The sequence below is a fragment of the Myotis nattereri genome (assembly GCF_964212035.1).
Source record: "Myotis nattereri genome assembly, chromosome: 3".
In the NCBI taxonomy this organism is placed as follows: Eukaryota; Metazoa; Chordata; class Mammalia; order Chiroptera; family Vespertilionidae; genus Myotis; species Myotis nattereri.
In genome coordinates, this window is record NC_138077.1 from 42,293,314 (window position 1) to 42,320,370 (window position 27,057).

A 27,057-nucleotide genomic window follows, 5' to 3' on the forward strand; every position below is an offset into this window, starting at 1 on the left:
TTGTAACATGGAACCTTGTGATTTAAAGGATCAGAGGAAGTTATTTGAATTTAACAAGTTACTGATTCGGTCTTTATTTTTTCTAACTTAGGGCACATTTTTAGTTGGCCAGCCATCACCCCAGACATCTGGAAAACAGCTGACTACTGGGTCAGTGGTCCAAGGTACACTGGGAGTCAGCACATCTTCCGCTCAAGGACAACAAACATTGAAAGTTATCTCTGGACAAAAGACCACTTTGTTTACCCAGGTAAATACACACACATACACACACACACACACAAATACATGGTGATTGTGGCATTTATTTACAAATTTACACCTTATTCTTTCCACAAAGAAATTAAGGTTACATGAGAAAATGAGCAATAAAGTAGTATAGAAAAAATAAGAATAAAATCTTGAGATTTGGGAAAACATATGTAGAATGAGAAGATAAAGCTTGAATTATTTAGATCTACAAATAGTAATGTCCTATATAGTTAATAAAATTTGCCAAACCAGAGCAAGAAGCATTATCAGTCATAACGTTTACACTATTTGTGAGAGAAAAAAACTAACCACATAATATTTCCTAGAAGAAACAAACATTTTCTTGACATTTCATTCTAATATTTCTCTGGAGGGACTTCATGCAGGAGAAGCTAAATACTGAGAGATGATTTCAGCTACACTGTACACACAGGAAGTGAACGCTGCAGGGAGTTTAGTGTACGTTTCCACGGCACTTTTTAATATAAGCCAAAAAGATCATCATTTTTTTTAATTTTAGTCATTTTTGTGACTATGAAATGATACTCAGGGTGTAAGACTCTAATGCAAATTGTGCTGTGGCTGCCGTTCCTGGATTCTAATCATGGCTCCTTCAGTTATTAGCTGTGTGACCCTGGTAGTCATTGAAATGATCTCGCATCTTTAAAGTGGGACTAAAATCTACCCTATAAAGTTTATGAAAAGATTAAGTGATATAAGATAAGTAAATGACATATGTAATGACATAGTATGCCCACAGAGACTGAAAAATGGTATGATTTGTGGGATGCATTAATCTGGGGCACAAAGCAATCATTTAGACCAGGGGTCAGCAAATTACACCCAAAGCTTCCTATTTTTATAAATAACATTTTATTCGGACATAGCCACACCCATTTAATGCTATAGAAGTAGAGTTGAGGAGTTGCAACAGAGATCTTATGGCCTGACATGCTCACTCATGCTGTTGCTGAGCCTTGTTTTAAACTGTTAAAAGTATAAGTTGTTGAATGATTCTCCAGGACTAAATGCTAATCCTGTACTAGCCTAAAGAACCATTAATTTGCCCATTTAAATCTGGCCCTCTCAGTTCAATTTTCATGTTTAAAGATTATATTTAAGAGTACTTTGGACTCAATTATTTTAATAACAAATGGCCTGGTGTCTCTGAAGACACTGCTGCCAAATAGTAGCTTGCAATTGCATTCATTTTCTTGTTCTATATTAGGGGTAAAGGAACATTTGTAGGTACAAGGTCATAAACTTGAGAATTTGCACAAACACTTCCCATAGTTTTCATCAGCAAGAGTTTCTTGGACATGCTCTAATTCTGCAGGCATCTGTAAGTAAGGAATGAATTGTGCCTTTTAACCAGGGCAATATTATTACTTCAACCCATTTTGTTTTTGCAGGCAGCCCCTGGGGGACAGGCCTCTCTAATGAAAATATCTGATGGTACATTGAAGTCTGTGCCAGCCACCTCACAACTCTCAAAGCCTGGAACCACCATGCTGAGAGTAGCAGGAGGGGTTATCACAACTGCCACTTCGCCAGCTGTGGCCCTCTCAGCAAATGGTCCTGCACAACAGGTGAGAATTAGCATGAACATACAAAATCATAATGAAACATAAAAGCACTAAAAACCCAAGATACTCAGAAGGCACACAAGTGGGCCATATTACTCTTTTTAAAAATAGAAATGTAATTTACATTTCCTAAAATTCACCATTTTTAAGTGTACAATTTAGTGGTTTAGATTATATCCCTAAGGTTGTGCAACCATTGCCATCTAATTCTACGAACATTTTTTTTCCATCCTGATAAATAATGCTCTGTACCCAGTAGCAATCGACAGACATTTGTGGTGTGTCTACCTTTTAACCAGAATGTATAATGCTGCCATAAACGTTTTGTACACGTTTTTGTATAATATATTTTCATTTCTCTTGGCTGTATACCTAGGAAAGGAATTGCTAGATCATCTAGTAACTATGTTTAAGTTTTTAAGGAACTGCCAAACTTTTCCAAGCGGCTGCACCATTTTAGATTTCATCAGCAATGTATGAGGATTCCAGTTTTTCCACATCCTTGCTGACACTTGTTCGTACTCATTTTTTAGAATTATAGCCAGTCTAGTGGGTGTGAACTCGTGATTCATTGTGGTTTTAATTTGCATCTCCCTGTAGCTAATGATACTGAGTATCTTGTGGGTTTTTTGTGTTGTTGTTTTTTTTAAGATTTGTGTACCTTTAGAGAAATGTCTATTCAGATCGTTTGCCCATTATTTAATTGAGTTATTTATTATCTTTTCCTTATTGATTTAGATATACAGTGTGGCAGATCCATAAAATTGAATATGATTCAGCTATAAATAGGAATGAAATCTTTTATAAATGTGGTCACACTGTGATACCGCCTCATTTAAAAAATTTCCTGGCTCATGAAATCTAGAAATGTAGGAACCACCAAACTAGAGAAGCAGTCTTTCTAAATGGCATTACATTTAATAAGTAGGCAATAATAGCTAGTGGATAATATTTATTGAGTATGCTGCATGGCCGTCACTATTCTCCATAAGTTACTGCTGTCTTTTGTATTTCTGTTATATCTGGCCCTGCGGATGAGCAGTCAGAAGGAACAGCTCCCAGTTCATCATCCACTGTAGGTTCCATAATGAAAACTGCTGGGCAGCAGCAAGTGTGTGTGAGCCAGGCCACCATGGGAACCTGCAAGGCTGCTGCTCCCTCTGTCATCAGTGCCACGTCCCTGGTGTCCACACCTAACCCCATCTCCGGGAAGGCTACAGTGTCAGGTCAGTTGTGTCATAATGATATTATTTCTCCCTTCCTTCTTTGGCTATCATATTTTTGCAAGGTCTTAAACAATATTTTTATAATTTAATCCTCTCCCAAGGATATTTTTTTATTGATTTTAGTGAGAGGTGGGGAGAGAGAGAGAGAGAAACATAGATTGGTTGCCTCCTGAACATACCTCAGCCGGGGACAAACCTGCAAACTGGGTGTTTGCCCTCACTATGAATTAAACCAGCAACCTTTCAGTGCACTGGACAACGCTCAACCATCTGAGCCACACTGATTTTTTTATTGTATTTATTCACTAGAGGCCCGATGCACAAAATTCATGCAAGAGTAGGCCTTCCTTCCCCCAGCTGCCAGCACCAGCTTCCCTCTGGCACCCAGGACCCGGGCTTCCTTCGCAGCCCCGGCTTCATCCGGAAGGTTATCCGGGAGGATGTCCGTTCTAGTTAGCATATTACACTTTTATTATTATAGATTTGTTTGTTTATTTTTATTAATCCTCACCCAAGGATATTTTTCCAATTTTTTTTTTTTAAAGGGAGAGGGAAAGACGGAGAGAAACATCGATGTGAGAGAAACACATCGATTGGTTGCCTCCTGCACAAGCCATGACCAGGGCCTGGGCCAGAGAGGGGCCTGCAACCAATGTACATGCCTTGATCAGAATCGAACCTGGGACCCTTTGGTCTGCAGGCCCATACTTTATCCACTGAGCCAAACCAGCTAGGGCCACACTGATTTTTAAGTAAATAATTTAATGATTTTTAAATGCCATAATAAAATCTTAGCCATCTGGAGCTTTATTGTGTATTTTAGCTGCTTTCATAGTGTAATTTTGTTACCAAGTACCAATTTTTTTTAAATCAGTTTTAAATGGAACTCATAAAATATCATACATCTCTTTGCTTTTACAAACAAAACATATGAATTAGCTTTGCTGACTCTTTAACATTAGTTATTGTGTTGGGTAGTATTAGGGTGACATGCTTGAGGTCTGACAAGATGAATGGTGTATTTTTGACACTGAAGGGCACCAGAAAAGTGTGCCTTTTGCTCTGTTGGGTAACATAGCACATACATCTGGGAGCCTTATTTCAAATAACTTGCATATGCACAGGTTGCGGGAGTGTGTAGGAGGGGGTTGATGGATGTTTCTCTCTCATCGATGTTTCTGTAATCTCTATCCCTTTCCCTTCCTATCTCTTTAAAAAACAAAACAAAACAAAAAAAAACTTGCTTCAGTTTCCTGATAATAATACTTGCCTCATAAAGTTGAGAGGATTGAATGAGTTAATTTATTAATGCATGTCTGGCATGTAGTAGCTAGTCCTATATAATAAAAGGGTAGTATGCAAATAGACTGGTCACTATGATGTGCACTGACCACCAGGGGGGGCAGACGTTCAATGCAAGAGCTGCCCCCTGGTGGTCTGTGCGCTCCCACAGGGGAAGCACCACTGAGCCACAAGCTCTGCAGCAGTGCTAAGGACGGCTTACTTCTGTCAGTCAGAATCCTCCGAGGGCTCCCAGACTGCAAAAGGGTACAGGCCAGGGTGAGGGACCCCCCAGCCCCCACATGCACAGATGTCATGCACCTGGCCTCTAGTATATAAATAATTGCTGCTATTATCATTTTCAGTGTCAGCATTGTTGTTAATCTACATTTCCTTATCCACAATTCTAAAATTCAAAAGCTGTGAAAACCAAAGGTTTGTTTTTTACTTTCATAACTAATTTTAGGGTGAAATTTAACCTCCATTAATAGGCTATTTATACTACTTAATATGGATATTTGTATTTTGCTGAAGAAATATTAATGTATTTTATTGCATTGTGCTGTCCTAGATGCCAGGGGCTGATGTAGTTTGCAGCATTGTCTCAGACTTGAGAGAGATCAGTTTTGTTTTTTTCTACAGTCTAATCCAGATGCTTTTCTAAAATACTATAAAAATGTCACAGCAATGTCAAACTGTTATAAAAGTTTCTGAACACTCTTAATTTCCATAGTAATATAACAGATTAGTGTCTTATTGTAGATTGATAACAGTGTACCAATTGGCATGATAAACAGAAAAAAATGAGTATCACTTAATCATGCATAAACACACACACACACACACCTTAATCCCTTTGGATAAAAGATTGAGGATATTGTTGTTCTTATTATAATCATTGTCATCACTACATTCTGTACATGACTCTAAATCAGGGGTGGGCAAACTTTTAGACTCGAGGGCCACAATGGGTTCTTAAACTGGACCGGAGGGCCGGAACAAAAGCATGGATGGAGTGTTTGTGTGAACTAATATAAATTCAAAGTAAACATCATTACATAAAAGGGTACGGTCTTTTTTATTTTTTAGTTTTATTCATTTCAAATGGGCCGGATCCGGCCCGCGGGCCGTAGTTTGCCCACGGTTCCTCTACACCAAGCCCCATGTCTTGTTTGCTTTGGGGTTGTTAGAGGAGACCAGAAGATTAAGGCTAATCCGTTTATCCATGACTTCCACCTCCCAGTTGAAATGATCAAGTTCTATCTAGTATAAGTAGTGTTCTGCTTTACTAACTGTTTGGAGGCACGTGTCAGAACCAGAGTAGATACTATAAGAACTGAATGCCCTCCCCTTTTCTAAGTTTTTAGCATGCAGTAAATGAAGTCTCCCTGCCTTTACGTTCTAGTTTCATAAGATGCTGTGATGAAACTTTCTGAATAATATTTTCATAACAGAATCAAAGTATTTCCTACTGACCAGTAACTTTTTAATTACAGTTTGTGTGCATTATAAACTAGTTTGAACAGGTCAGTCATCAGTGGGACTGGAGCAGAGTGGGCAAGGGAAAGAGCACTAGAGATGAAGTCAGGGTGATGGGGCCAAATCACTAGGGCCTCTAGCTCTTCCTAAGAACTTTGATTTTTACTCCAAGGGAAGCCACTGATGGGTTTTAAGCTAAAGGGTAACATGATCTGCCTTATCTTTTAACAGGATCACTGGCTGCAGCCTTTAGACTAAACTATGGGGCCCAAAGTGGAAGCAGGGAACGGACCAAGAAGTAGGCACTAAGAAAGAAAAGTCAATGATGTAAAAGGGAAACCCGTCAACATTAGACTAAAAGGAGTTCCAGAAAGAAAAGAGAAAATAGTGGGAAGGAAATGATCCGAAAAATGAAACAATTTAACCCAGAATTGAAGGGCATGAACTTCCAGGTTCAAAAGTCACAATGAATGAAAGATGGCTCACGTCAAGGCACAATTTGTTCATGAAATCACAACACCAGGGACAAAGAGAAGATCTTAAGAGCTGTCAGACAAAGAAAAGTTCAGAAATTACATATCATTGGCTTTTCAGCAGCAATGCCGGAAGCTAGAATACAGCTTTTCAAAATTCTAGAGGGAAATTACTTATAGTTTAGAATTCTGTAGTCAGCCCAAACAGTACTGAGTGTGAGGGTTGCCAGTGTATGTCCTATGCACCCTGTCTCAAGACATGACTAAAATACAAGTTTTATCAGAGTGAGGAGTTGTAGACCAAAATAGAGGAAGAGAACAGAATCCGACATGGAAGGCAAAGGGGACTCCAGAGTAACGGTGGAGGATATCCCCAGGATGAGAGCTTTGCCGCAGGCCTAGAAAGCAACATCCAAATTGGAGCAGATCAGCGAGCTCCAGGAAGGACATCTCTTATAAAATGGAACTGTAAATTATTTAGATTTGACTATGTGGAGAACTGTATTAAAGGGTGGTTTGCAGCAATCTTGAAGAAGTGAAGACTTAGATGTTAAAAGAGAATTAAACAAATGAGAAGGAGGAAATTATTAAGCCCAGAAAATAAAATGGAATCATAGTATCGTGGTATTCTTTGCATCGATAGAGAATAATATTTGAGTATTAAGAAAGAAAGAGTATAAGTACCTTAATGTGCTTAAGTCTTAATAGTCAGTATGTAACATCAAAATGAATCAAGACTTACAATATATACATTCTTTTAAGAAATACTGAAATAAATATTAAAAGAAACGACCAAAAGGGTTAAAAGTGGGTGCTACTGCCCTGGCTGGTTTGGCTCGGTGGATAGAGCATCGGCCTGCGGACTGAAGGGTCCTGGGTTCAATTCCAGTCAAGGCCACATGCCCGGGTTGCGGGCTAGATCCCCATTGGGGGACGTGCAGCAGGCAGCCGATCAATGAATCTCACATCATTGATGTTTCTTTCTCTCCCTCTTCCTTCCTTTCTGAAATCAATAAAAAATATATTGAAAAAAAAAGTGGATGCTGCCTTAACCGATTTGGCTCAGTGGATAGAGTGTCGGCCTGTGGACTGAAAGGTCCCAGGTTTGATTCTGGTCAAGGGCATGTACCTTGGTTGTGGGCACATCCCCAGCAGGAGGCAGCTGATTGATGCTTCTCTCTCATCAATGTATCTAACTCTCTATCCCTCTCCCTTCCTCTCTGTAAAAAAATCAATAAAAAAAATTTATATGTATATATATTTTTTAAGTGTATGCTACTGATGAACTAGACAATGCTAGGGAGGTTGAGCAAAGGATGACTATTTTTAGTTATAAGCGTGTTAGCACTTTTTATTTTCAACTGATAAGCATGTAATATTTTAATAAAAAAGAATTTAAAAAACATGAAAATAGCCTGGCTGGTGTTGCTCAGTGGTTGAGCATCAACACAAGTACCAGGAGGTCATGGTTCAATTCCTGGTCAGAGCACATGCCTGGGTTGTAGATCAATTCCTTCCTCTCTCTGAAATAAAAATGTGTTTTTTTATAAAATGAAAATATCAGGTCATTGTTTTACTCTCCAGTGGCATGTCTCAAGAAGTACTTGTAACGATTGGTTTAACATTCATCTATTGCAAAAAAAGGTTTTCTTTTTTTATTTAAGGCTTTCTTCTAGAAAGTACTTCAGGTATTCCTTTCCTTAAAGCAACTGCTTTCCGCTCGCTAAAGTATCTTTAGCTGCTGATGCTGTTTCTTTTTTTTTAAATTAAATCTTTATTGTTCAGATTATTACAGTTGTTCCTCTTTTTTCCCCCCATAACTCCCCTCCACCCAGTTCCCACCCCACCCTCTGTCCTTCCCCTCCCCGCACTGTCCTCATCCATAGGTGCACGATTTTTGTCCAGTCTCTTCCCGCATCCCCCACACCCCTTCCCCCCCAAGAATAGTCAGTCCACTCCCTTTCTATGACCCTGATTCTATTATAATCACCAGTTTATTCTGTTCATCAGATTATTTATTCACTTAATTTTTAGATTCACTTGTTGATAGATGTGTATTTGTTGTTCATAATTTGTATCTTTACCTTTTTCTTCTTCTTCTTCTTCTTAAAGGATACCTTTCAGCATTTCATATAATACTGGTTTGGTGGTGATGAACTCCTGTAGCTTTTTCTTACCAGTGAAGCTCTTTATCTGACCTTCAATTTTGAATGATAGCTTTGCTGGATAAAGTAATCTTGGTTGTAGGTTCTTGGTATTCATCACTTTGAATATTTCTTGCCACTCCCTTCTGGCCTGCATAGTTTCTGTTGAGAAATCAGCTGACAGTCGTATGGGTACTCCCTTATAGGTAACTGAGTTTCTTTCTCTTGCTGCTTTTAAGATTCTCTCTTTGTCTTTTGCTCTTGGCATTTTAATTATGATGTGTCTTGGTGTGGTCCTCTTTGGATTCCTTTTGTTTGGGGTTCTCTGTGCTTCCTGGACTTGTAAGTCTATTTCTTTCACCAGGTAGGGGACGTTTTCTGTCATTATTTCTTCAAATAAGTTTTCAATATCTTGCTTTCTCTCTTCTTCTGGCACCCCTATAATTCGGATGTTGGTACACTTGAAGTTGTCCCAGAGACTCCTTACACTATCTTCGTATTTTTGGATTCTTTTTTCTTTTTGTTTTTCTGGTTGGGTGTTTTTTGCTTCTTTGTATTTCAAATCTTTGACTTGATTCTTGGGATCCTCTAGTCTGCTGTTGGAACTCTGTATAATATTCTTTATTTCAGTCAGTGTATGCTTAATTTCTATTTGGTCCTTTTTCATAACCTCGAGGGTCTCACTAGATTTCTTGAGGGTCTCACTAAATTTATCAGCGGCTTCTAGAAAATTCTTGAAAAACCTTATAAGTCTGGTTTTGAACTCTATATCCAGTCGTTTGCTTTCCTCCATTTCTGTCATTTGTGACCTGTTTCTTTGTCTCCGCATTTTTTATGCTTCCCTGTGTTGATAGAGTGGCTTTCTGTGTTAGGTGTCCTATAGGGCCCAGTGGCTCAGCCTCCCCAATTACCTGAGGTGGACACTCTTGGTGCACCCTTTTGTGGGCTTTGTGCACAGTCTTGTTGTAGTTAAGCCTTGATTGTTGTAGGTATCACTGGGAGGAATTGACCTCCAGGCTAATTGGCTGTGAGAATCAGCTGTGTCTGCAGTGGGAGAACTTCTGTGCTGGAGACACCCTTCTGGGGCAAGACTTGCTTCAGTGGGGCTTTAGTGCTCACTGAGTCTGCCCCCTGAGTGTGTCCCTTATGGATCTGAGGAGTTGTAATCTGGATGGTCCCACTCTGACCACGGGGTACACTGGCTGTTGGAACTCTAAGGAGGTACTAATTTAGCCTCTGCCTGAGGCTACCCAGCAGGAGCTATGGAGAGATCTGCAGATTCCTCTTCTTTGTTTGGGGTTTGGAGATGCCCAGATGAGGCCCAGCTGTGAAGCAATGCAAGCTGCTGTGGGGCCTTGGGCCTTCTTTTGGAAGTTCTGGGCCTCTCTGACCCAGCTGCAGTTTGTTAGGTAATTTTCAGATTGTAGAGGGCCAGGCCTTTGATATGCAAAAGCCTCTGCGCACAGCTTGGGTGGGGCGGGGTCTCAGGGGATCAACAGGGTGGAGCAAGCTGCTATGGTTGCTCCTCAGTCCTACCCTAAGAGGCCCCCCGGGTCTCACTGTCCCGTGGTAATCGCTGCAGGCACCTCTGAGAGAAAGCCGCCTTCGAGTTCCGAATGATGCCAGACAGTCCAGTTTCTCCCCGTATGAGTCTGGGTCCCCAGAGACTCATCCGGAACTGGAGTTCAGAGCAGTTGGGAGCTTGAGACTCCCTCCCGATTGAAAAAGACAACCGTGTCCTCAGTTGCCAGCCCTTTCCACATGCGCCTCCTTACCTCTGCACTTTACTTCCGCACCTCCTCTGAGTCTCAGTGTGCTTTTCTCTTTCCTTCTAGTTGTAGAATTTCCACTCAGCCAGCCTTCCTGTGGTTCTGGATGATGTCCGTTTTGTCTTTTAGTTGTATTTTTGAAGTGGTTGTTCGAGGCAGCAATTTCCGGTGTTTACCTATGCCGCCATTTTGGTTTCTCTGCTGATGCTGTTTTAAGTAATGACATTGTAACAGGGGTTTGTGTTGTACCTGTTGTGCTCTCTCACAGCAACGCCCTTTGCATTTTACTGGCCCTCTGAATGCCTAGCACAGTTCTGTAGTGGAAATGGGAATGTGGAAACAACCTTTAAAGGAAAGTGGGGGAGGATGACCCTTTCTAAAATTCCAAGTTGAGAATCTCTGGTGTTTGACAAATAGAGGCTGCACAGAGATAGGCGCTTGTAAGGGACAGCGAGTAGACAGAGTGAAGTATTAACACACAGGGATGGTATGAGGGGATGCAGGTCAGTTGGGACCAGATGAAAATGGACTCTGAATGCTTTGAAACTAATTTTGGAAACTTTCTATAGGCAGTCAGGAGTCAGAGAAGATTTTTAATGGCAGAGAAATGGCAGTTATTTAAATCAAAATATAAATTCTATATCCAGATTTGTACGTATTACAGCTATATACAAAATAAATTGTCATAGGAAACAAGCATGAAAAAGAACTCTCAAAATGTTCAATACTGGTTGTCTTTGTAGTAGAACTTTAGGTGACTTTTTCTTTTCTATTCTGCTTTTCCAAAAATTTCTGTATTTGTGATTGTGAGGCAAAAATAAATCATTATCATCACACCATTGTTTCATTGTGAAATCTGTCACATCCATGGCCTCATACTTACAGCTCTTTGTTTATTGAAAGGGTGAGTGTCCTAAGAACTTCCTCTTGTGAGAAAATATAAATGCTCACGAGGGCAGGAACTTCAAGGAAGCATCTGATCTTCAGCTTGGCCCTATCTTCCAACTTATTTTAGGATTGCTAAAGATTCACTCCAGTCAATCCAATCCCCAGCAGGCGGTCCTGACCATCCCCAGCCAGCTCAAACCACTCAGTGTAAATACATCTGGAGGTGTGCAGACTATACTGATGCCCGTGAATAAAGGTAAGACCTTCAGCAGGGCTGTCCTACTGTGGTTGTCTGCAGGTCTGTCGTGGGGGAAGTCCATGTTCTGTCAGGTGGTGACTGCTCCCCCTTGCACAGCCTGCCTTTGGCTGTCACCTTCTCCCTGGCACCTTGAGCTCTAGAACAGCAGCGCCAACCGTTTGGACCTCGCGGACCACCAGTGATCCGTGGACCACCAATTGGCGAGCGCTATTTTAGAGCACCAACTCTAGGACTGACCGTACAACCCAGGGGGCCTGTGGCTTCTAATAGCTGCCCATTTTTAAAGTTGAATAGAGAAGGAGCACTGTAAGCATTTATGAGACTTCATAAATGGATTTTTATTTTCTTAATGACAAACCCCCATTTCCACAGTTGATGGATATGATTCAGTTACCCTAGTACTAATAGTAAATAGCCTGCCTTGTCAAAATCACTATTAAAAAGGACCTTCATTTCAGTTGCACTGTGATTGTCTTGGGCTATTAGTCTAAATTGGGCTCTCATCTGTTAGATCATCCTCATTATACAATACTTCCTTTATTATATCCTCCCCTGCCCTTTCTTGCTTTTAGTGGTTCAGTCATTTTCTGCCAGCAAATCACCTACCATCCTGCCGGTAGCCGCCCCCACTGCAGTTGTCCCCAGCTCTGCTCCAGCAGCTGTTACAAAAGGTATGTAGTTTCTCACAGTATATCTGCCCTCAGGTTTTATGCAGGACATTAATGAGTCCCTTGGGTCTACAACCCAAATATTTTTCAGCATCTGTGGATCAGCCACCTCAAAAATGCTTACTGTTTACATATAGACTTGACATTGAGGGAAGCATAGAGATGTAGCATCATTTCTGCCCTTCAAGAACGTGTAATCATGTTGAAGAGAGTTGACTGAGAGATAGTAAGTAATGAGTGATAAATGCAGGATAAATGGATTCTGGAATGTTTCAGTCTAGGACAGGGGTGGGCAACCTTTTTGTGAGTGCGTGCCAAAACCAGCAAAATCTCTGACTCAAAATTCCTCTGCGTGCCAACCCTAATTTTTTTGAGAACATGTTACACCTACTTGATATCTCTTAAGGTGTACGTATGTGAAGAACCTTGAAGAAATAATAAAATTCATTTGAGCGACAAAAACACAGTATATGATGATGAAAAATACATTTATTTTTTAATGTATACATGTACACTGATAGTCGGACAGAAAACATAATTTATGACTCGGTTTGATATTATCAGTGGGACTTTCGCTGCTGCATCACTGATGACAGAGATTTTAAATCAGGTTTATATTTCGTGACCTTCAAAGATATGCACGAGCTACTACTTTCATCCGTCAGGCTACTCCTATTACGAGACTTAACAAAAGTCATCAGTGAGAACAAAGCGTATGTGGATGAAACCAAAACACTGGTCGGATCTAGGAAGGCAGGGAGAGTTAAGACAGAAGCATAGAAATTGCTCTCCCCTCTCTCGTCAATCCATGTCTATGGTCTTTAAGATAACTTGTTATGTAAAATTATTTATCTAAGATGCACCTACACTGAATTTATCTGAAAAATAAAAAAGTCGATACTAAGAAAAAAATTGTAAATGGAAGATTATAAGAGAGAGTTTCGTGTGCCAGCAAAAGTTACTGGCGTGCCATGTTTGGCACGTGTGCCAGGGGTTGCCCACCCCTAGTCTAGGATGTCTGATCAGGGTTGGTGGATGTGGAGGAGGATAGGACTTTGTATGGACATGGATTGTCGCCTGGATTTTGAAAGGATGAAGACTTTGTAGCTGTGGAGAGTCAGGAGCATGCTGGACTAAGGGGACAGTCGAGACAGACCCACAAGACCAAAGCTAACAGTTCTTCCCTTGTCTGCTGACTGTGATGACAGGCGCCATCTCAGGCCCCCACCATGTCCCTACCACAGCTGCTGTGGCACTTCCCTCACTGGGTTTCCACGAAGGGCTTTTGTTTCTGCTTGCACGTGTCCTTCCATCATTGCTCCCTAACAGCTCTCTCTTTGTTACTCTTCCCTTGTAGTGAAGACTGAACCAGAAACTCCTGGGCCAAGCTGCCTCACTCAGGAGGGTCAGACAGCAGTGAAAACAGAAGAGAGTTCTGAGCTGGGGAACTATGCTATTAAGTAATTATTTCCGTCCTTGCTAAGGGAGTTGTGCTCTGGATGTTTTTCTGAAACATTTAAAAAGCCATGCCTGGGACAGTTGAGTGTGTGTAGAGTTGTGGGTGTGTATTATTAAGCCCCTTGCCGGGTGGAGACCTGTCCGTGTGGTGATCAGGTATTGATGCACAGCTCCCGAGTCTCCATTTTACACGTTGATGGGCCTGAGGCATCACCTTACCTGTTGTCTCCGGAGCCTCAGGTGGAATTACAGACCTCCCTCCAGCGCTTGCCAGCATGTATATACTTTGCACATGATGTAATTACTCAGGTGTGTACACATTTTTTGTCCAAGTACCCACGTACCTGCCTAAACAGCTGCCTTTTCATGGGCCATACGCACTCATTGCTTCTAAAAACACTTCATGCCCTGGCTGGTGTTGGTCAGTGGTTGGAGCATCAGCCCATGCACCAAAGAGTTGATTCTGTGTCAAGGGCACGTACCTGGGTTTGGCAGGTTTGGTCCCTGGCCCTGGTTGGGGCATGTGGGGGAAGAGGCAACCAATCGATGTGTATCTCACATTGATGTTTCTCTTCCCTCTCTCCCCCCCACCCCCAAAATCAATGAAAAAAATATCCTCAGGTGAGGATTAACAAACAAACCAAAAAAACTTCATATGATTTTCCAGTTTCCAAATTTGTGCCCATCTCTGACCACATATTTTGATGTATCTCAGGCTGCTGGGGACAGTAGAAAATTATCCGTTTTCCCACGATAGTGGACAGCTTTTGACCTGGAATAACACTAAGACAGGCATTTTTATTACAGGAATTTTTGCTCTAATGGCAAGTCACCATGCAAAAAGGTTCTGTGGCTATTTACAAATATAAGTAAAATAATGTCTACTATTTGCATAATTTGCCATTCCTGGGGTCTCATCTGTTTATTTAATCTGATGTTTTCTTTGTAAGTATAGAATGATCTCCTTTTATAGAGAAGGGTGTCTATGGAAGGAAAGACTGCCTGTATAATTAGTTTAAGTTTTAACTCCCTCAGAGAGGGGGGAATAAGTATATAAATTTATGTGTATATATGGCTAGAAACTGTTATATGCATTTACAACCTCAATTTTCTTTTCTCCTTCTCAGGATAGACCATTTAGAGACTATCCAGCAACTCTTAACGGCAGTAGTAAAGAAGATCCCATTAATCACTGCAAAAAGTAAGACACTTATACTAAATATATGGCTGCATTTTTTAAAAGCTGTGAACTACTTGGGATATTGAGTCAGCTTAATCACTTGTACTGTAATTCATACTGCAGTGGTTATCTTAGAGGTTTGGCTACAGCTATAGCTCATTTACAGGGTTTTAGAATTCATAGTATCTTGGTCAACTAGTTAGTCTTTTACTGTCTTTAGTGTTTGACCTGCAAGAGGAATTTTTCACATTTTTTGTATATAAATCATTAATGTGTTATGTATATCATTAAAGCTGCATTCGTTTTTAATATTTATAAGGAAAGAAATTAACATTTGCCTACAGTGTGCCAGAATAAATCATTAATGTGTTATGTATATCATTAAAGCTGCATTCGTTTTTAATATTCATTTATAAGGAAAGAAATTAACATTTGCCTACAGTGTGCCAGACTCTGCAGGCTCATTGCATTTACTGTCTTATTTAATCAGTCTCTTGTGGGCTGTCATCTCTGTTTACAGATGAGAAAGTCAAGGGTAGTAAAATTAAGTAACTGCGGAAGCTGTGGGTGGTGAAGTAGGCTACAGCCCCAGTTCTGTTTGACTCCAAGGCCTCTCATCCTCCCTCCTCCACTCGCTGTCGCTGCGAAATGCATGATTGTCTGCCCTGTTGCTGCCGTTGTTGGCCAGACTGAAGCTGGCTTCTCAGCACAGGTGTTCTAACATTAGCAGCCTCTTCTGAGGGCAGGCTGCCTGTGATACTTGGGCAAGATCACCCTGAACATTTAGAGGGAAGGGATGGAGCACATGAGCGTACTATATTCATGCAAGTGTGAGAATGGTAGGCCGAGTACAGACTGCCCTGCTCATTTTACTCCCAACAGTAATAACAAAGGAAGTATCTTTTTTCCGTGGTTGAAGTTTAAGGGGTCATTTTGAGGCAGTTCAAAGAATACTTTCAATAACATGTTCCTAGCCCAGCAGAAAAAATCACTCAAAAATCTTTTTTTAAAAATTTAGGTACAAATGCCTCAGGGTATTAGAGCTGGAAGGCAGTTCAGAACCGTCTCTCCCAGCAGTCTCATCCTCCAGATGAGAACACTGGAGCCCAGAGAGGTGACGCCAGGTCCCCGCCCACGAAGTTAAGGGCACAGCCAGAGCCAGGTCTTGGGTCGTCTGGCTCCTGGAGGAGTTTTATTTCCACTTATTTTAATAGCTTCAGCCAGTGGATTACCTTTCTCTACCAAAGAAGGGTGCTGTTTTGAGTGCGCACAAAGGAGATGCCTTCTCTTAAGGAGAAGCATCTGAACTTGCCCGGTAAGGAACATACTTCAATGAGGAAGTCTAAAGAAACTTTGGGACATGCTTCCAACAAATAAGGCTTGAATTAAATCATGGTTTTATTCAGAGTTTGCTGGATCTGTGCCTTCTAGGTGAAGATGCCAGCTGTTTTTCTGCCAAGTCTGTGCAGCAGTATTATGGCTGGAACATCGGAAAGAGGAGAGCCGCCGAGGTAACCCATGTCTACCGTGTGCATTCTGCCCGCTTCCACAAGGCTTGTCTTATGGACCAGTGATAAAATGTGAAGCCTATTTTGTTAATATTTGGTGATAGAATCTTTTCCTCAGTTGCATATCTCGTTCTTCAAGACTTGTAGCTAGCCTTTGAAAGGTCCATTTTCTTTTTTTGCATTGGTAAACACTTTTACAAAATTCTTTAATGAATTTCAGTATATTAAAATTCAGTCAAGTGTTTATTGAGTACCTCCAGTGCCAGACAGTGGGGTTATGAGGAAACAGGGTGTACAAAGGCATGCTTGGGAGCTATGAGAAGGTCATTGCAAAGGGTTTGGGGGAGGTTGGAGGAGAGGAAGTGGGAGATAATAGGTTGAGACCAGGTGAAACGCCTTGTAGGCCAACTTACATTGAGGAGAGCCATTTTATTTTATAAGCACTATGTAAAAGTTCTTTCCCCCTTTTTTTAAATTGAGGATTAACACAGATTGTTTTCTTTAGAAAAAAATGATTCTAACAAGTTAGCAGGGTGATTTACAATTGGGTGATTTGTTTGAACACTACTAAGTTGAAGAATTTGGTTATGATTCAAAAAAATTTTTTTTAAGTGGCAAAGAGCAATGACAATGCGAAAGGTCTTACAAGAAATACTGGAGAAGAACCCCAGATTTCACCACCTGACACCCCTGAAAACCAAACACATTGCTCACTGGTGTCGCTGCCACGGCTACACCCCACCTGATCCCGAGAGCCTGAGGAGCGACGGAGACTCCATTGAGGACGTGCTGACGCAGATCGACAGCGAGCCAGGTCAGCCTTCAGGGGAGCAGCCGGAGGCCTGTCCCCTTGGCACACGCTCATCTCTTCCAACCCCTGCAGTTTACTCAGGACTCCACGAGCTACCGTGGAGAACAGGAGCCTTTGCTCACTTCTGACCCTGTGACTCTGCCCTCCCCTAACACAGCCCCTGTAGAACTATTTATACCCAAGTGCCATGTCCCACCAGCAGTGTTGTCCCAGGTCATACAATAGGCACACTGTGTGTTCAGGAGTCTCCTCCTCAGCACCATTTCTTCTTGGAAGACTGTGCTAATCCACCTCCTTTCTTCCAGGCAGAAGTGACCTCTTCCTTTGTGACCTTATAACCCGCCTAGACGGGTCCGACCTCCCTGAATCTGGGGACACTGCCTTATCTGTCTCTTCATCTGCGGACGTGGCTAGGAAATGTACCACCCAGCGTTGGGAGGACGTACAGACGTAAACAACTAACAGTGTTGCAGATAAAATGAATTTTTTTATGATAAAAACATAAGCAGCTGTGTTGTTGTGGGGTGAGGGATCAGTGCCTAAAAGATATATTGGGAGAATATTTTGAGTTTCACCTTAAAGAGTAAGAAAGGTTGCCTGACTGGTGTGTCTCAGCGGTTGAGTGTCAACCTATGAACCAGGAGGTCAGTTTATTCCCGGTCAGGGCACATGCCCGATCCCTAGTGGGGGGCATGCAGGAGGCAGCCAATCAGTGATTCTCTTTCATCATTGATGTTTCTATCTCTCCCTCTCTGAAATCAATGAAAAAATTATATATATATATATAATTTTTTAAAGAATAGGAAGGGTTGTTTTCTCCTCCAAACCCCATTTCTGTAGAAAAACAGAAGTTCTGCCTCCCCGTCTGAGGAAACCTGGAGCACAGGGAGGGTGGGGAGGGTCCTTTAAGACTTAGTGCAAGTCTCATTTCCCCCACGGAGCTTTCCCAAGACCCCCCAATGCAGGATGACCCCTCCCTGCCCTGATCTCCAGCAGCACTTAATGCAGAGCCTGGGAGTTTGTCATATTTATGCAACTAAGCTCTGGAGAGCAGAGACCACGTTGGTTACTTCTGTGCTTCACTGGTAGTAAATGTAAGGCATGATGCTCCACATATAATGGGATCCCCGTTAATATGACTGATTAATTGTGGGCGCCCAGTCAGTAAAGCAGAAGTAGCCAGGAGCAAGGTGCTCCTCCTCCATCCCATGGCTGGTCTGACTCACTCGTCCAGAGAGTGAGGGGGTGTGCTAGACCAGCGGTCGCCAACCTTTCGACCTCACAGACCACCAGAGGTCCACGGACCACCGGTTGGCGACCGCTGCACGGGAACATGCCTAGAGCCCCTGCCGGCTTGAAGTGCTAATGCTCTTTGTTAGGTTTTGTGTAAATCAGCTTATGAAAGACTGGGTGTGAGCTGTACCTAAAATGATAGCGGTACTTCTCTCTGAGCAGTGAGAACATGGGTGATTTTCGTTTTCTTCACTGCACATTTCTAAATTTTCCACATTTAAAAATATGAAAAAAATTAGTCATTAATATTTGAGGGATGGGGAGATGGTCTAGTTTTGGGTGGTATGAGTCAGAATTATGTACTGGCTGTGTCGTCTCAGGTGGCAGTGCTATCAACATACACCTAGCAGGGTGCCTTCTGCTTGTCTACCTCATGAGTTACTAGTTCTCATAATTACAGAGCCATCGCATTTTAGGGCCAGACGCTCAGTTCCCTTGATACTTACTCCTCTTCTCTGGGTCTCAGGCCCTTGGTCTTACCCAAGTGGCAAGTCCTTTTCTTTGGTCACCACAGCTGTTCTGAGACTGATCACCTGTCCTTTAGAGTGCCCGTCGTCATTCTCCTCTGCCGACAACCTGTGCCGGAAGCTAGAGGACCTCCAGCAGTTTCAGAAGAGAGAGCCGGAGAATGAGGAGGAGGTGGACGTCCTCAACCTCTCAGAGCCATTGCAGATAAACGTCAAAAAAGAACAGGAGGAGAAGCAGGAAGAAATGAAATTCTACCTGCCACCAACACCAGGGGCTGAGTTTATTGGCGACATCACACAGAAGGTAGGCGCTGCGGCTTGTGACGCTAGATCACAAACCAGATGCGAGATGCTCGGACGTTCACCTGATAAACTCAGGCTGTGTTTCCCTTGGGCAAGAAGTTAATTACACGTGAAAAGGGTGCTTGCTGAGCGTGGAATTAAAGCAAAGGCAGTAGATTTTGTTATTTTCCATCTCCTTTTTTCTCATTTGCCTCAGTAGAAACACCTTTCTCTCGTGAGGGAGGCATATCATAATCTTTCCAAGTCAGACTTCAGAGGGTGAGCTTCCCCTTGCGTTTCCATAGCCCCCGGTGCCCTGTCTGCGGTGCAGATGCACCTCATGGCACAGGAGAGCAGTTGTCCCCTTTGAGAGAGCTCAGCAGCTGTCCAGCGTCTGCACCTACAGTTACTCAGGACCCACAGGGAAAGGCAGTGTGTGTTGCCACTTGCAGGAGGAAGTGAAAAACGCAGCCAGGCACTATTTCCAAGTATATCTACGCCACCTTTTGCAAACAGTGCCTTAGTCTGAGTCCAGACTTTCCAGTGTTTTGATCCCACTGTCGGGATTCATGGCAAATCCTGATCACGGTCTCCCATGAAGAGGATGTGGGGGTAAATGTGGGGTTATAATAGCATTTTAACCATCACTTAGAATCATGAGAAATAGGATATCTTTTCCAGCTGGACATCTCCTTGGGTATCAGAGAAATGTGCTTTGTTTAAAGAGGCTGTTCTCGTGTGCAAATAGGAGCTAATGCTTCCTTGGCTCTTCCAGATTGGGATCACCCTGCAGCCCGTGGCGCTTCACAGGAACGTGTATGCGTCGGTGGTGGAGGACATGATTCTAAAGGTGGGTGCCTGCTGGCAGCAGAGCGCCAGCCAGGTGCGGCAGGCTGGACGGGTGGCAAGCTGTTGAGGGTTAGGGACAAGGACAAACAGAACAGAGATGACAAGGTTTTCTTTCGTGTTTTGTTGTTGTAAATCCTCACGCGAGAATATTTTTCCATTGGTTTTTAGAGAGAGTGGAAGGGATGGGGAGAGGCAGAGAAAGAAACATTGATGTGAGACACACATCGATTGGTTGCCTCCCATATGCACCCTGGCCTGGGGCTGGGGATCGACCTGCCACTGAGGTACGAGGTACATGCCGGTGACTGGAATCAAACCTGGGACCCTTCAATGTATAGGCCAACTGAGCCAAACCGGCGAGGCCCCCAAGTTTTAAGATTTCTCACCGTATTCAGGCTTAAAGTTTTCTCTTTTTTGTCTTCGGACTTTGAAGTGAAGTATGGTTCTTCTAAGTGTAAACGCATCTCCAGTAAGAGTCGCTTTCCTGACGTCACTGTGATATTTTTAGTGTTACTTCAAGTGCTTTTTAAGGAGTTGGAGGTGAGAGTCGGTGCTCTCTCTGCTTCAAGAGGTGACAAAGGCAGTGCCTTGGGTTTCCTGCACAGATCACAACACAGCAGAGAAGCAGCCCCTCTCCAGCCCAGCCCGGGTTCAGCTGTTCCTTTCCTGGTGTCCTTCCCGCAGCAGAGGGTGCCACGTAACCCTCCCCTTGTTTCCTTTAAAACAACTCCTGATGGAGAATCACCCCGTTCCACTTGGCGTCGTGGCTTCTGTCATTGTGGCCTACTCTGTGGTCTGTTATTCCCACTTTTAATGTTTCCTTGAGGACTTCTGACCCTTAGGCACAGTTGTTTCCAAGGCGTAGGGTACGGGCTGGGGTCAGATCTAGCCCTTCTTGCCAGAGCAGGTGGCCGTTGCGAGAGTAACAGTGCGTTCTGTTGCAGGCTACAGAGCAGCTGGTGAGTGACATCCTGAGGCAGGCGCTGGCGGTCGGATACCAGGCAGCATCCCACCACAGGTACCGTTCTCCCTGCAGCCCATGGTGTCAGGCCTGCAGATACTTCCTGACAGTTCAGTTGCTCAGTAAGATGTTTTCTACTTAAGTCAGTCCAGGAGGAGATGGAGGTGTCCGTGCCTGGAACATTCTCAGAGGCAGACAGACTCCAGGTTCTAGTTGGTTATTTTGAGAAAACCTGTTGGTGGTGGAAGCTCAGATTTGCCCAGAGTCTGCATCTGCCCAGTCACGGCTCTGTGGATACCGTTCAGTAGGGCTGTGCTATGCTCCAGGGTTGGACAATTACCAGCTCTTTGCAATTAAAGATGGTAACTGTGTCCATTATATGTCAGACGTTGGGGCCAGGCATCCATATATTACCTGATTTTTTTTTTCATTGCAAAGCCCATAGTCCCCTTTTGGAAATTGGGAAACCTGGCTTTGTAAGGTGATCTTCCCTGGCTTTACCAACACATCCATGATAAACCTAGAGGCAGACCCAGAGCTCCCTGGCTGCGAAGCCCACTCACAGGCTCCCCACCAGCTTGCTGCCGCTCTCATTATCATTGATTGGAACACTGAGTTTTGTTCTTTTCCTGGGCCCTGACAGAATGGTAGCCAGGCCCTTGTTCCACATCCTGGCATTCCTTTCAGAGGAAGCAAATATTTTATCTCATTGTGATAAAGTTGTAAGAGTGACTGCGGACAGACGTAGAGGCCTGTCAGAGGACAAGGTCAGATTTCACAGGAACGTGGCATCGGGCACAGAGGCGTTCTGGTGGGCCGCTTTCTGTCCACTTGAAGTCCAGCAGCGGGCTGAGTGCCTTCTGGGCCCTTTCCCGCCCCCTGGCCTGATTGTGGAGATGGGGGGACTGGTGCTTTTGATGAGAACATTTGACATCACACATGGCCCGGCAGGACTCCAGCTACCATCTTCCCAGGAGACAGGCACTGAGGCCCAGAGCCGGGTACTTTGACTCAGCTCTCAGTCTGCGGAGACTGAGCCACAGCATACCATTGTTCTGCACTGCACGTGGCGTCCTTTTCCTCAGTCCCCAGCATCTATTTCTTAATCATTCAACCAGCTTTTTGAAGTCCATCTCATACCTATGGCTGGGAAGTCAGATTTGAGCCCTAAATAGGGCTGAATAAAGTGGGTAGGCCAAGTCTTCACCAAAGTTTTAAAAAATTAATAGGAAAGAAGAGAGAGAATGCCCCTGGCCACTCCCCAAGTGGCCCTAAGCCCGTGGTCGGCAAACTGCGGCTCGCGAGCCACATGCGGCTCTTTGGCCCCTTGAGTGTGGCTCTTCCTAAGCCTTAGGAATACCCTAATTAAGTTAATAACAATGTACCTACCTATATAGTTTAAGTTTAAAAAATTTGGCTCTCGAAATTTCAATCGTTGTACTGTTGGTGTTTGGCTCTATTGACTAATGAGTTTGCCGACCACTGGCCTATGCCTTGTCACTTACCATTACCCCCACCAGGGCCTGTGCAGGAGTTGGCCCTTTAGATAAACCAGTAGATACTTGAGAGAATTGCACCTAACCGCCTTTGTTTTTTGGACCAGGATTCCCAAAGAAATTACAGTGACTAACATTCACCAGGCCATTTGCAACATTCCTTTTCTGGACTTCCTCACAAACAAACACATGGGGATACTGAATGAAGATCAGTGAGTGGAATGAAGACACCCCTAGAAAAGCAGGATCTGTAGCTACAGCTGAAGCTTTGCACTGTGATGACTCTTCTGTTTGAGGAAGGAGGTGTATGTGCCTCAGAATATCATGGTTAACGCACCGTTCCCTCCACCTATTCAGTGAATCACCAGAGTGTTCAGTCCCAGGTCAGATCCCTTTAGGACAGGTTTCCTGGTTCTGGGGTGAAGCTGTGGGTGCATGCTGTCAGCTTGCATCTGTCCACTCTCTGTAAAGCTCACTAGAGGGTCCAGAGCTGGGCCAGGCCTGTGTATCAGGTCCTTCTCCCCTTGGGGCGTCCTTAAGGGGAAACCTTGGGCCTGACTCTCCCTCCAGGAGGAGAACATGAGTCTGGCAGGCTAGAGATTTCGCCCATTCTGTGGGTGGGTTATAGGCAGCCCAACGGTTAACCAGGCAACACCTGAAGGACTGGGCTCAGCACTCAGCGAGTGGCCACGGTGTGGAGAGCTGGCACTCGGCCCACGTGCATCGGTGACAGGACGCGGCAATGCTGTGTGGAAAACAAAGACCCGAAGGCTGCAGCCTGAGCAGAAGTCTTACTTTATGGAGCACGGGAGCATCACTACGGCCAGTCTGAGAGAGGAGGGATGGCCAAGTCACAGGCAAGGAACAGATACATTCCAGCGTTGGTCTGGAAAGGTTCGAGTATAACCAGGAGCCCTTAATATGTTCTTAAGAGACAATGCCCACAATGCCGGCTCCTGGCAGTCTCGCACAGCTTCGTGTGTGTGCCAGGCAGCAAGCTGGTGCCACAGTTCTCGGGTCACCCAGGCTGCACCAGGCTGAACGGCCAGCGGGAGCAGCTCCTGCGACAGCCCTGCCAGGGCTGTCTGTCCTATCGTGGATTCCATTTCCCCTTCTCAGTCAAGTTTTTTTGCACGAAGGAAAGTGTTTCAAAGAAACACTTGTGAGTGCCTTAAAGGTGGAGAAATGACTGCGGAAGCCGAAAGACAGGGGTACCTGCTCAGCAGTGAGAATAGATGATCCATGAGCAGGTGGGAGGGAGAAGTGAGGAGGAAGGTAGCCCTGTACCTGGATGACTTCCAGTTCCACTGAAGGTCCGCTACCCAGGCCTCCTAACAGTCTGTGGAAGTAATGAGTTTATTCCCAGTCAGGAAGCTGCCGAAGACTATTTGAAACCTGTGAGTCGGAGTCAAAGGAACTTACCTAGGCAACATAACTCGTGTTTTCATGAGTCCTGCAGACATTTGTCAGGAAAAGAAGGTGGGGAGGTGACACTATGAGAAACCTACCCACTTTTATTCATCTGAGGATTGCAAATGCAGGGGAAGGTCTGTTCAGTAAGGCAAGGGTGCCCCTGGCTTAGTGGTAAAACAGGTAGTAAAGGCTCAGCTAGTCACACACGGATGGGGTGTGGGCAAGTGCGTGGGTTCATTCAGCATTGGAATGTGACAGCCACAGGACAGAGTTTCATCCCAGTGAGAACAGACGGACTACAGGGACGAAAGCCTAAAGAAGTTACCTTTTTGAAAAAGAAATATTAAATGATTTAACAGCCCCCATATGTCTGTATTTGTATCATAATGTGTAATATAATTGTGTAACAGAAATACCTACAATAAATCTTTTAGTATTTGTGATGGGTTTTCTGAATTTGAATCACTACGCTTTGGTCAAGTTCTTATATTGCGTTAGAAAGAACCAGAATGGGGCAAAGATACAGGTATTTGTGTTAAATTCTCCCTCTTCTTTCCAAAAAAGAACATGAGGCTATCTGTGCAAGGAAAGGATAACAGCTACGTGTCTGAAAAAATTTTGGAAGATCCGTGTTGACACTGGACATACTGATTTCTGACAGCATGAGGCAAAGGAAAGCGGCTGAGCTCAGTTCAGAGCCTCCTTACAGCCACCGTGGAGAGGGACCAGCTCTGCCTGACACGTGTGGGCGTGGCTGGCAGGAGAGAACTGTCTGTACTGAGGTCTTGAAGAAGTTACTCCTGAGAGAGTCCTGCATGGCCATCTGCTATCATGGTGGCTAAAAACTACAGAAATGCAGAAACATTTCAGAATGACCACTCTGTGTCCACCCTTCCTTCACAGGGAGGGGCTTTGTGACATCCAAGTGCAGAGCTTTCTTGGGACCAGACCTCACTGGTGCCGACCTTCAGGGAGCTGAGTGCCTGGAGGAAGGAGAACGGGGCACTGCTGGGCTCCCTTCCTGCGTGTTCTCTCAGCGGAGACCCGACACAGCGGCCCCGTGCTCAGGACCCTCTTGCTGGTGGAGGATGGCGTGGGCGGGCTGCAGGGCCCAGGCTTCCTCAGAAGCTGCTCTCGTAGTTTAGCCTAAAGTCCTGGCGTTGCTAAATTCACAGGTGCAGAAGGATTAGTATTTGAGGCGGGTTTCTGAGCTCGAAGCACCACAGAGCGGGACTTGCTCTGAATGACCAGCTGGAAGGACCGCGGGGCTTCCCTCCACGGGGCCTCTGGGCTGCCTCCAGCTGGTGGCGGCGCTGCCGGCAGGGCTAACCTTGCTTATGGAATCAGGAATATTGAACTCTTCCTTTTGGCTGACGTTAGCTAACAGATTGAACTTTTATTTTTAAAAACTTGTCTCTTTACAGAATTAATACAAAAGTGCTTATTATATAGAAACTTTAGTAAATATGAGTAAAAAATTTAATTACCCGTAAATCCGCATCTTAAGGATATCTACCATTAGTATTCTAATGCATTTGTCACTGTATATTATATATGTGATTTGGGACCACATGGTTGAAACTGTTGTCTCAATTGCCTTTTTTTTAAAACTTTTTTTAAAGTATATTTTTATTGATTTCAGAGAGGGAGAGAAACATTAATGATGAGAATCGTTGATCACCCGCCTCTTGCATGCCCCCTACTGCGGACTGAGCCTGCAACATGGGCATGTGCCCTGACTGGCAATTGAACCCTAACCTGGAGACACTCAACCACAGAGCCACACCAGCCGGGTCTGTGGCTTCTTAAGTCCACTCCAGTAACACCACGTTAGGCCTTACTAAGACCTAGAGCCAGTGAGAGGAAGTTTCTTCGAACCCAGATGTCCTTTTAATTAATGAAGTCTGGTTAGGAAGGTTGTCAGGTGGGGTGTTTGAAAAGCCCTGTTCTAGTGCAATTCAAAAAGGTCTTTGGATGCAAGTATGCCAGCAAGAGGCAGGCTCGGGGAGGGAAGGCACCGCCAGGTGTGCCGGGTGAAGGGCAGGTCTGAGTGGGAGGGACTGTGTCAGCATCGGGGGAGATGGAGCAAAGCTGCACATGAGAATAGAGCTGACTCCCTGAGAAAGGGGTAGGAAAGAATTATTACAAAGCTGTACTCTGCTTACCGTCCTAAGCACCCTGCACATACACCCAGACTCTTAGCCAGGTCAGGGGGTTCGCCTCATTTTGCAGACGAGGAAACGGAAGCTTAAACTGCTCAGAGCTAGCAAATGGAGAAGTCAAGATCTGAGCCCAAAACTAGCTTCAAAGACAGTTGTTTACCTAGGCTCCTGGGAGGGGGGCACGTGAGGGAGCTAAGTGGCGGGAGGTTGGTGGGTTTTGTGAGGCCACATGCAACACCGGTGTGGACTGCAGCCAAGCGAGGGTTCTCGGGCTCAGTGAGCCTCCAGGGTATCAGCTGCAGCCAGGAGACATTCAAGTGCTTGTTATCAAGAGGAGGATGAAGGAAATCGTAGGAGAAGGTGCTCGTTTATAATTAAAGAAATAAACAAAAAATTGAAATAGTATATTTTTGCGTTTTAGTAAAATCTGAAACTCTCTCATTAATCTGTTCATTTCCCACAGAATGCCCTGCAGCAGTCTCTTAGCAACATCTAGTGTGCAAACCAATGAAGTCTGAAATAATAGAACCCTTTGTGTCAGCATATGGTTTTGGTTTTGCCTTTAAAATGATTCTCGGAGCATTTCCTTTGCTGGAATGAGGGGAAGGGCTATCCTACCAGAGGTAGCACCTCTGAGGGGTCACTCCCTTTGCAGCCTGAGCTAAAACACAGCCCCACCTCCACGCTGAAGGGCTTCTAAGACCCAAATGTCACGTCTTGTGGCTGAAATAAGTGCTCCAGACTAGAGTCCCCCTCGGGCTGGAGAGAGAAAAGTCCAAAGGGAATCCTTGTGCCTCCTTACCAAATTGACCTAGGCTGTGCTTCCAGTCTTAAAGATGGGACATAAACACCTTCAAGGGTTTGAAGGGCTGCTGTGCAAAGAGGGGACCAGGCTTGTTCCCCACAGACACACTGGCTGGAATTTTAAAGGAAAGAGAGTTTTCCAAAGACAAAATGAGCTGCCTCCTCAACAGGCAGTGAGCTCCCTGTCACTGTGGCAGGGCAGGCTTGAGAATAAAGGCTGGTGTAGATGACATTTAGGACTTTCAGGGAATGAAGCTAATACTGCAGTTTTCTTTAAAAAAAAAAAAAAAAAAAAAGCTCCCGGCCGGTGTGGTTCAGTGATTGAGAATCTACCTAGGAACCAGGAGG

General features: G+C 44.1%; 1 protein-coding gene across 1 annotated transcript in view; it reads left to right on the plus strand.

Annotated features, from left to right (window-relative positions):
* The window catches only part of YEATS2 (YEATS domain containing 2), a gene marked incomplete at its 5' end in the record, with an annotated part of 73,650 nt that extends 49,465 nt beyond the window's left edge, over window positions 1-24,185 (plus strand). The window contains 13 exons of the mRNA XM_081086391.1: window positions 92-250; window positions 1,665-1,841; window positions 2,881-3,064; window positions 11,226-11,354; window positions 11,930-12,028; window positions 13,383-13,485; window positions 14,611-14,684; window positions 16,095-16,174; window positions 16,784-16,985; window positions 18,820-19,046; window positions 19,800-19,874; window positions 20,818-20,891; window positions 22,438-24,185. Of these exons, the coding sequence (XP_080942517.1) occupies window positions 92-250; window positions 1,665-1,841; window positions 2,881-3,064; window positions 11,226-11,354; window positions 11,930-12,028; window positions 13,383-13,485; window positions 14,611-14,684; window positions 16,095-16,174; window positions 16,784-16,985; window positions 18,820-19,046; window positions 19,800-19,874; window positions 20,818-20,891; window positions 22,438-22,546 (1,692 nt within the window). The 3' untranslated portion in view covers window positions 22,547-24,185. The remainder of the gene's footprint in view (window positions 1-91; window positions 251-1,664; window positions 1,842-2,880; window positions 3,065-11,225; window positions 11,355-11,929; window positions 12,029-13,382; window positions 13,486-14,610; window positions 14,685-16,094; window positions 16,175-16,783; window positions 16,986-18,819; window positions 19,047-19,799; window positions 19,875-20,817; window positions 20,892-22,437) is intronic.
* Window positions 24,186-27,057: the final 2,872 nt, after the last annotated feature.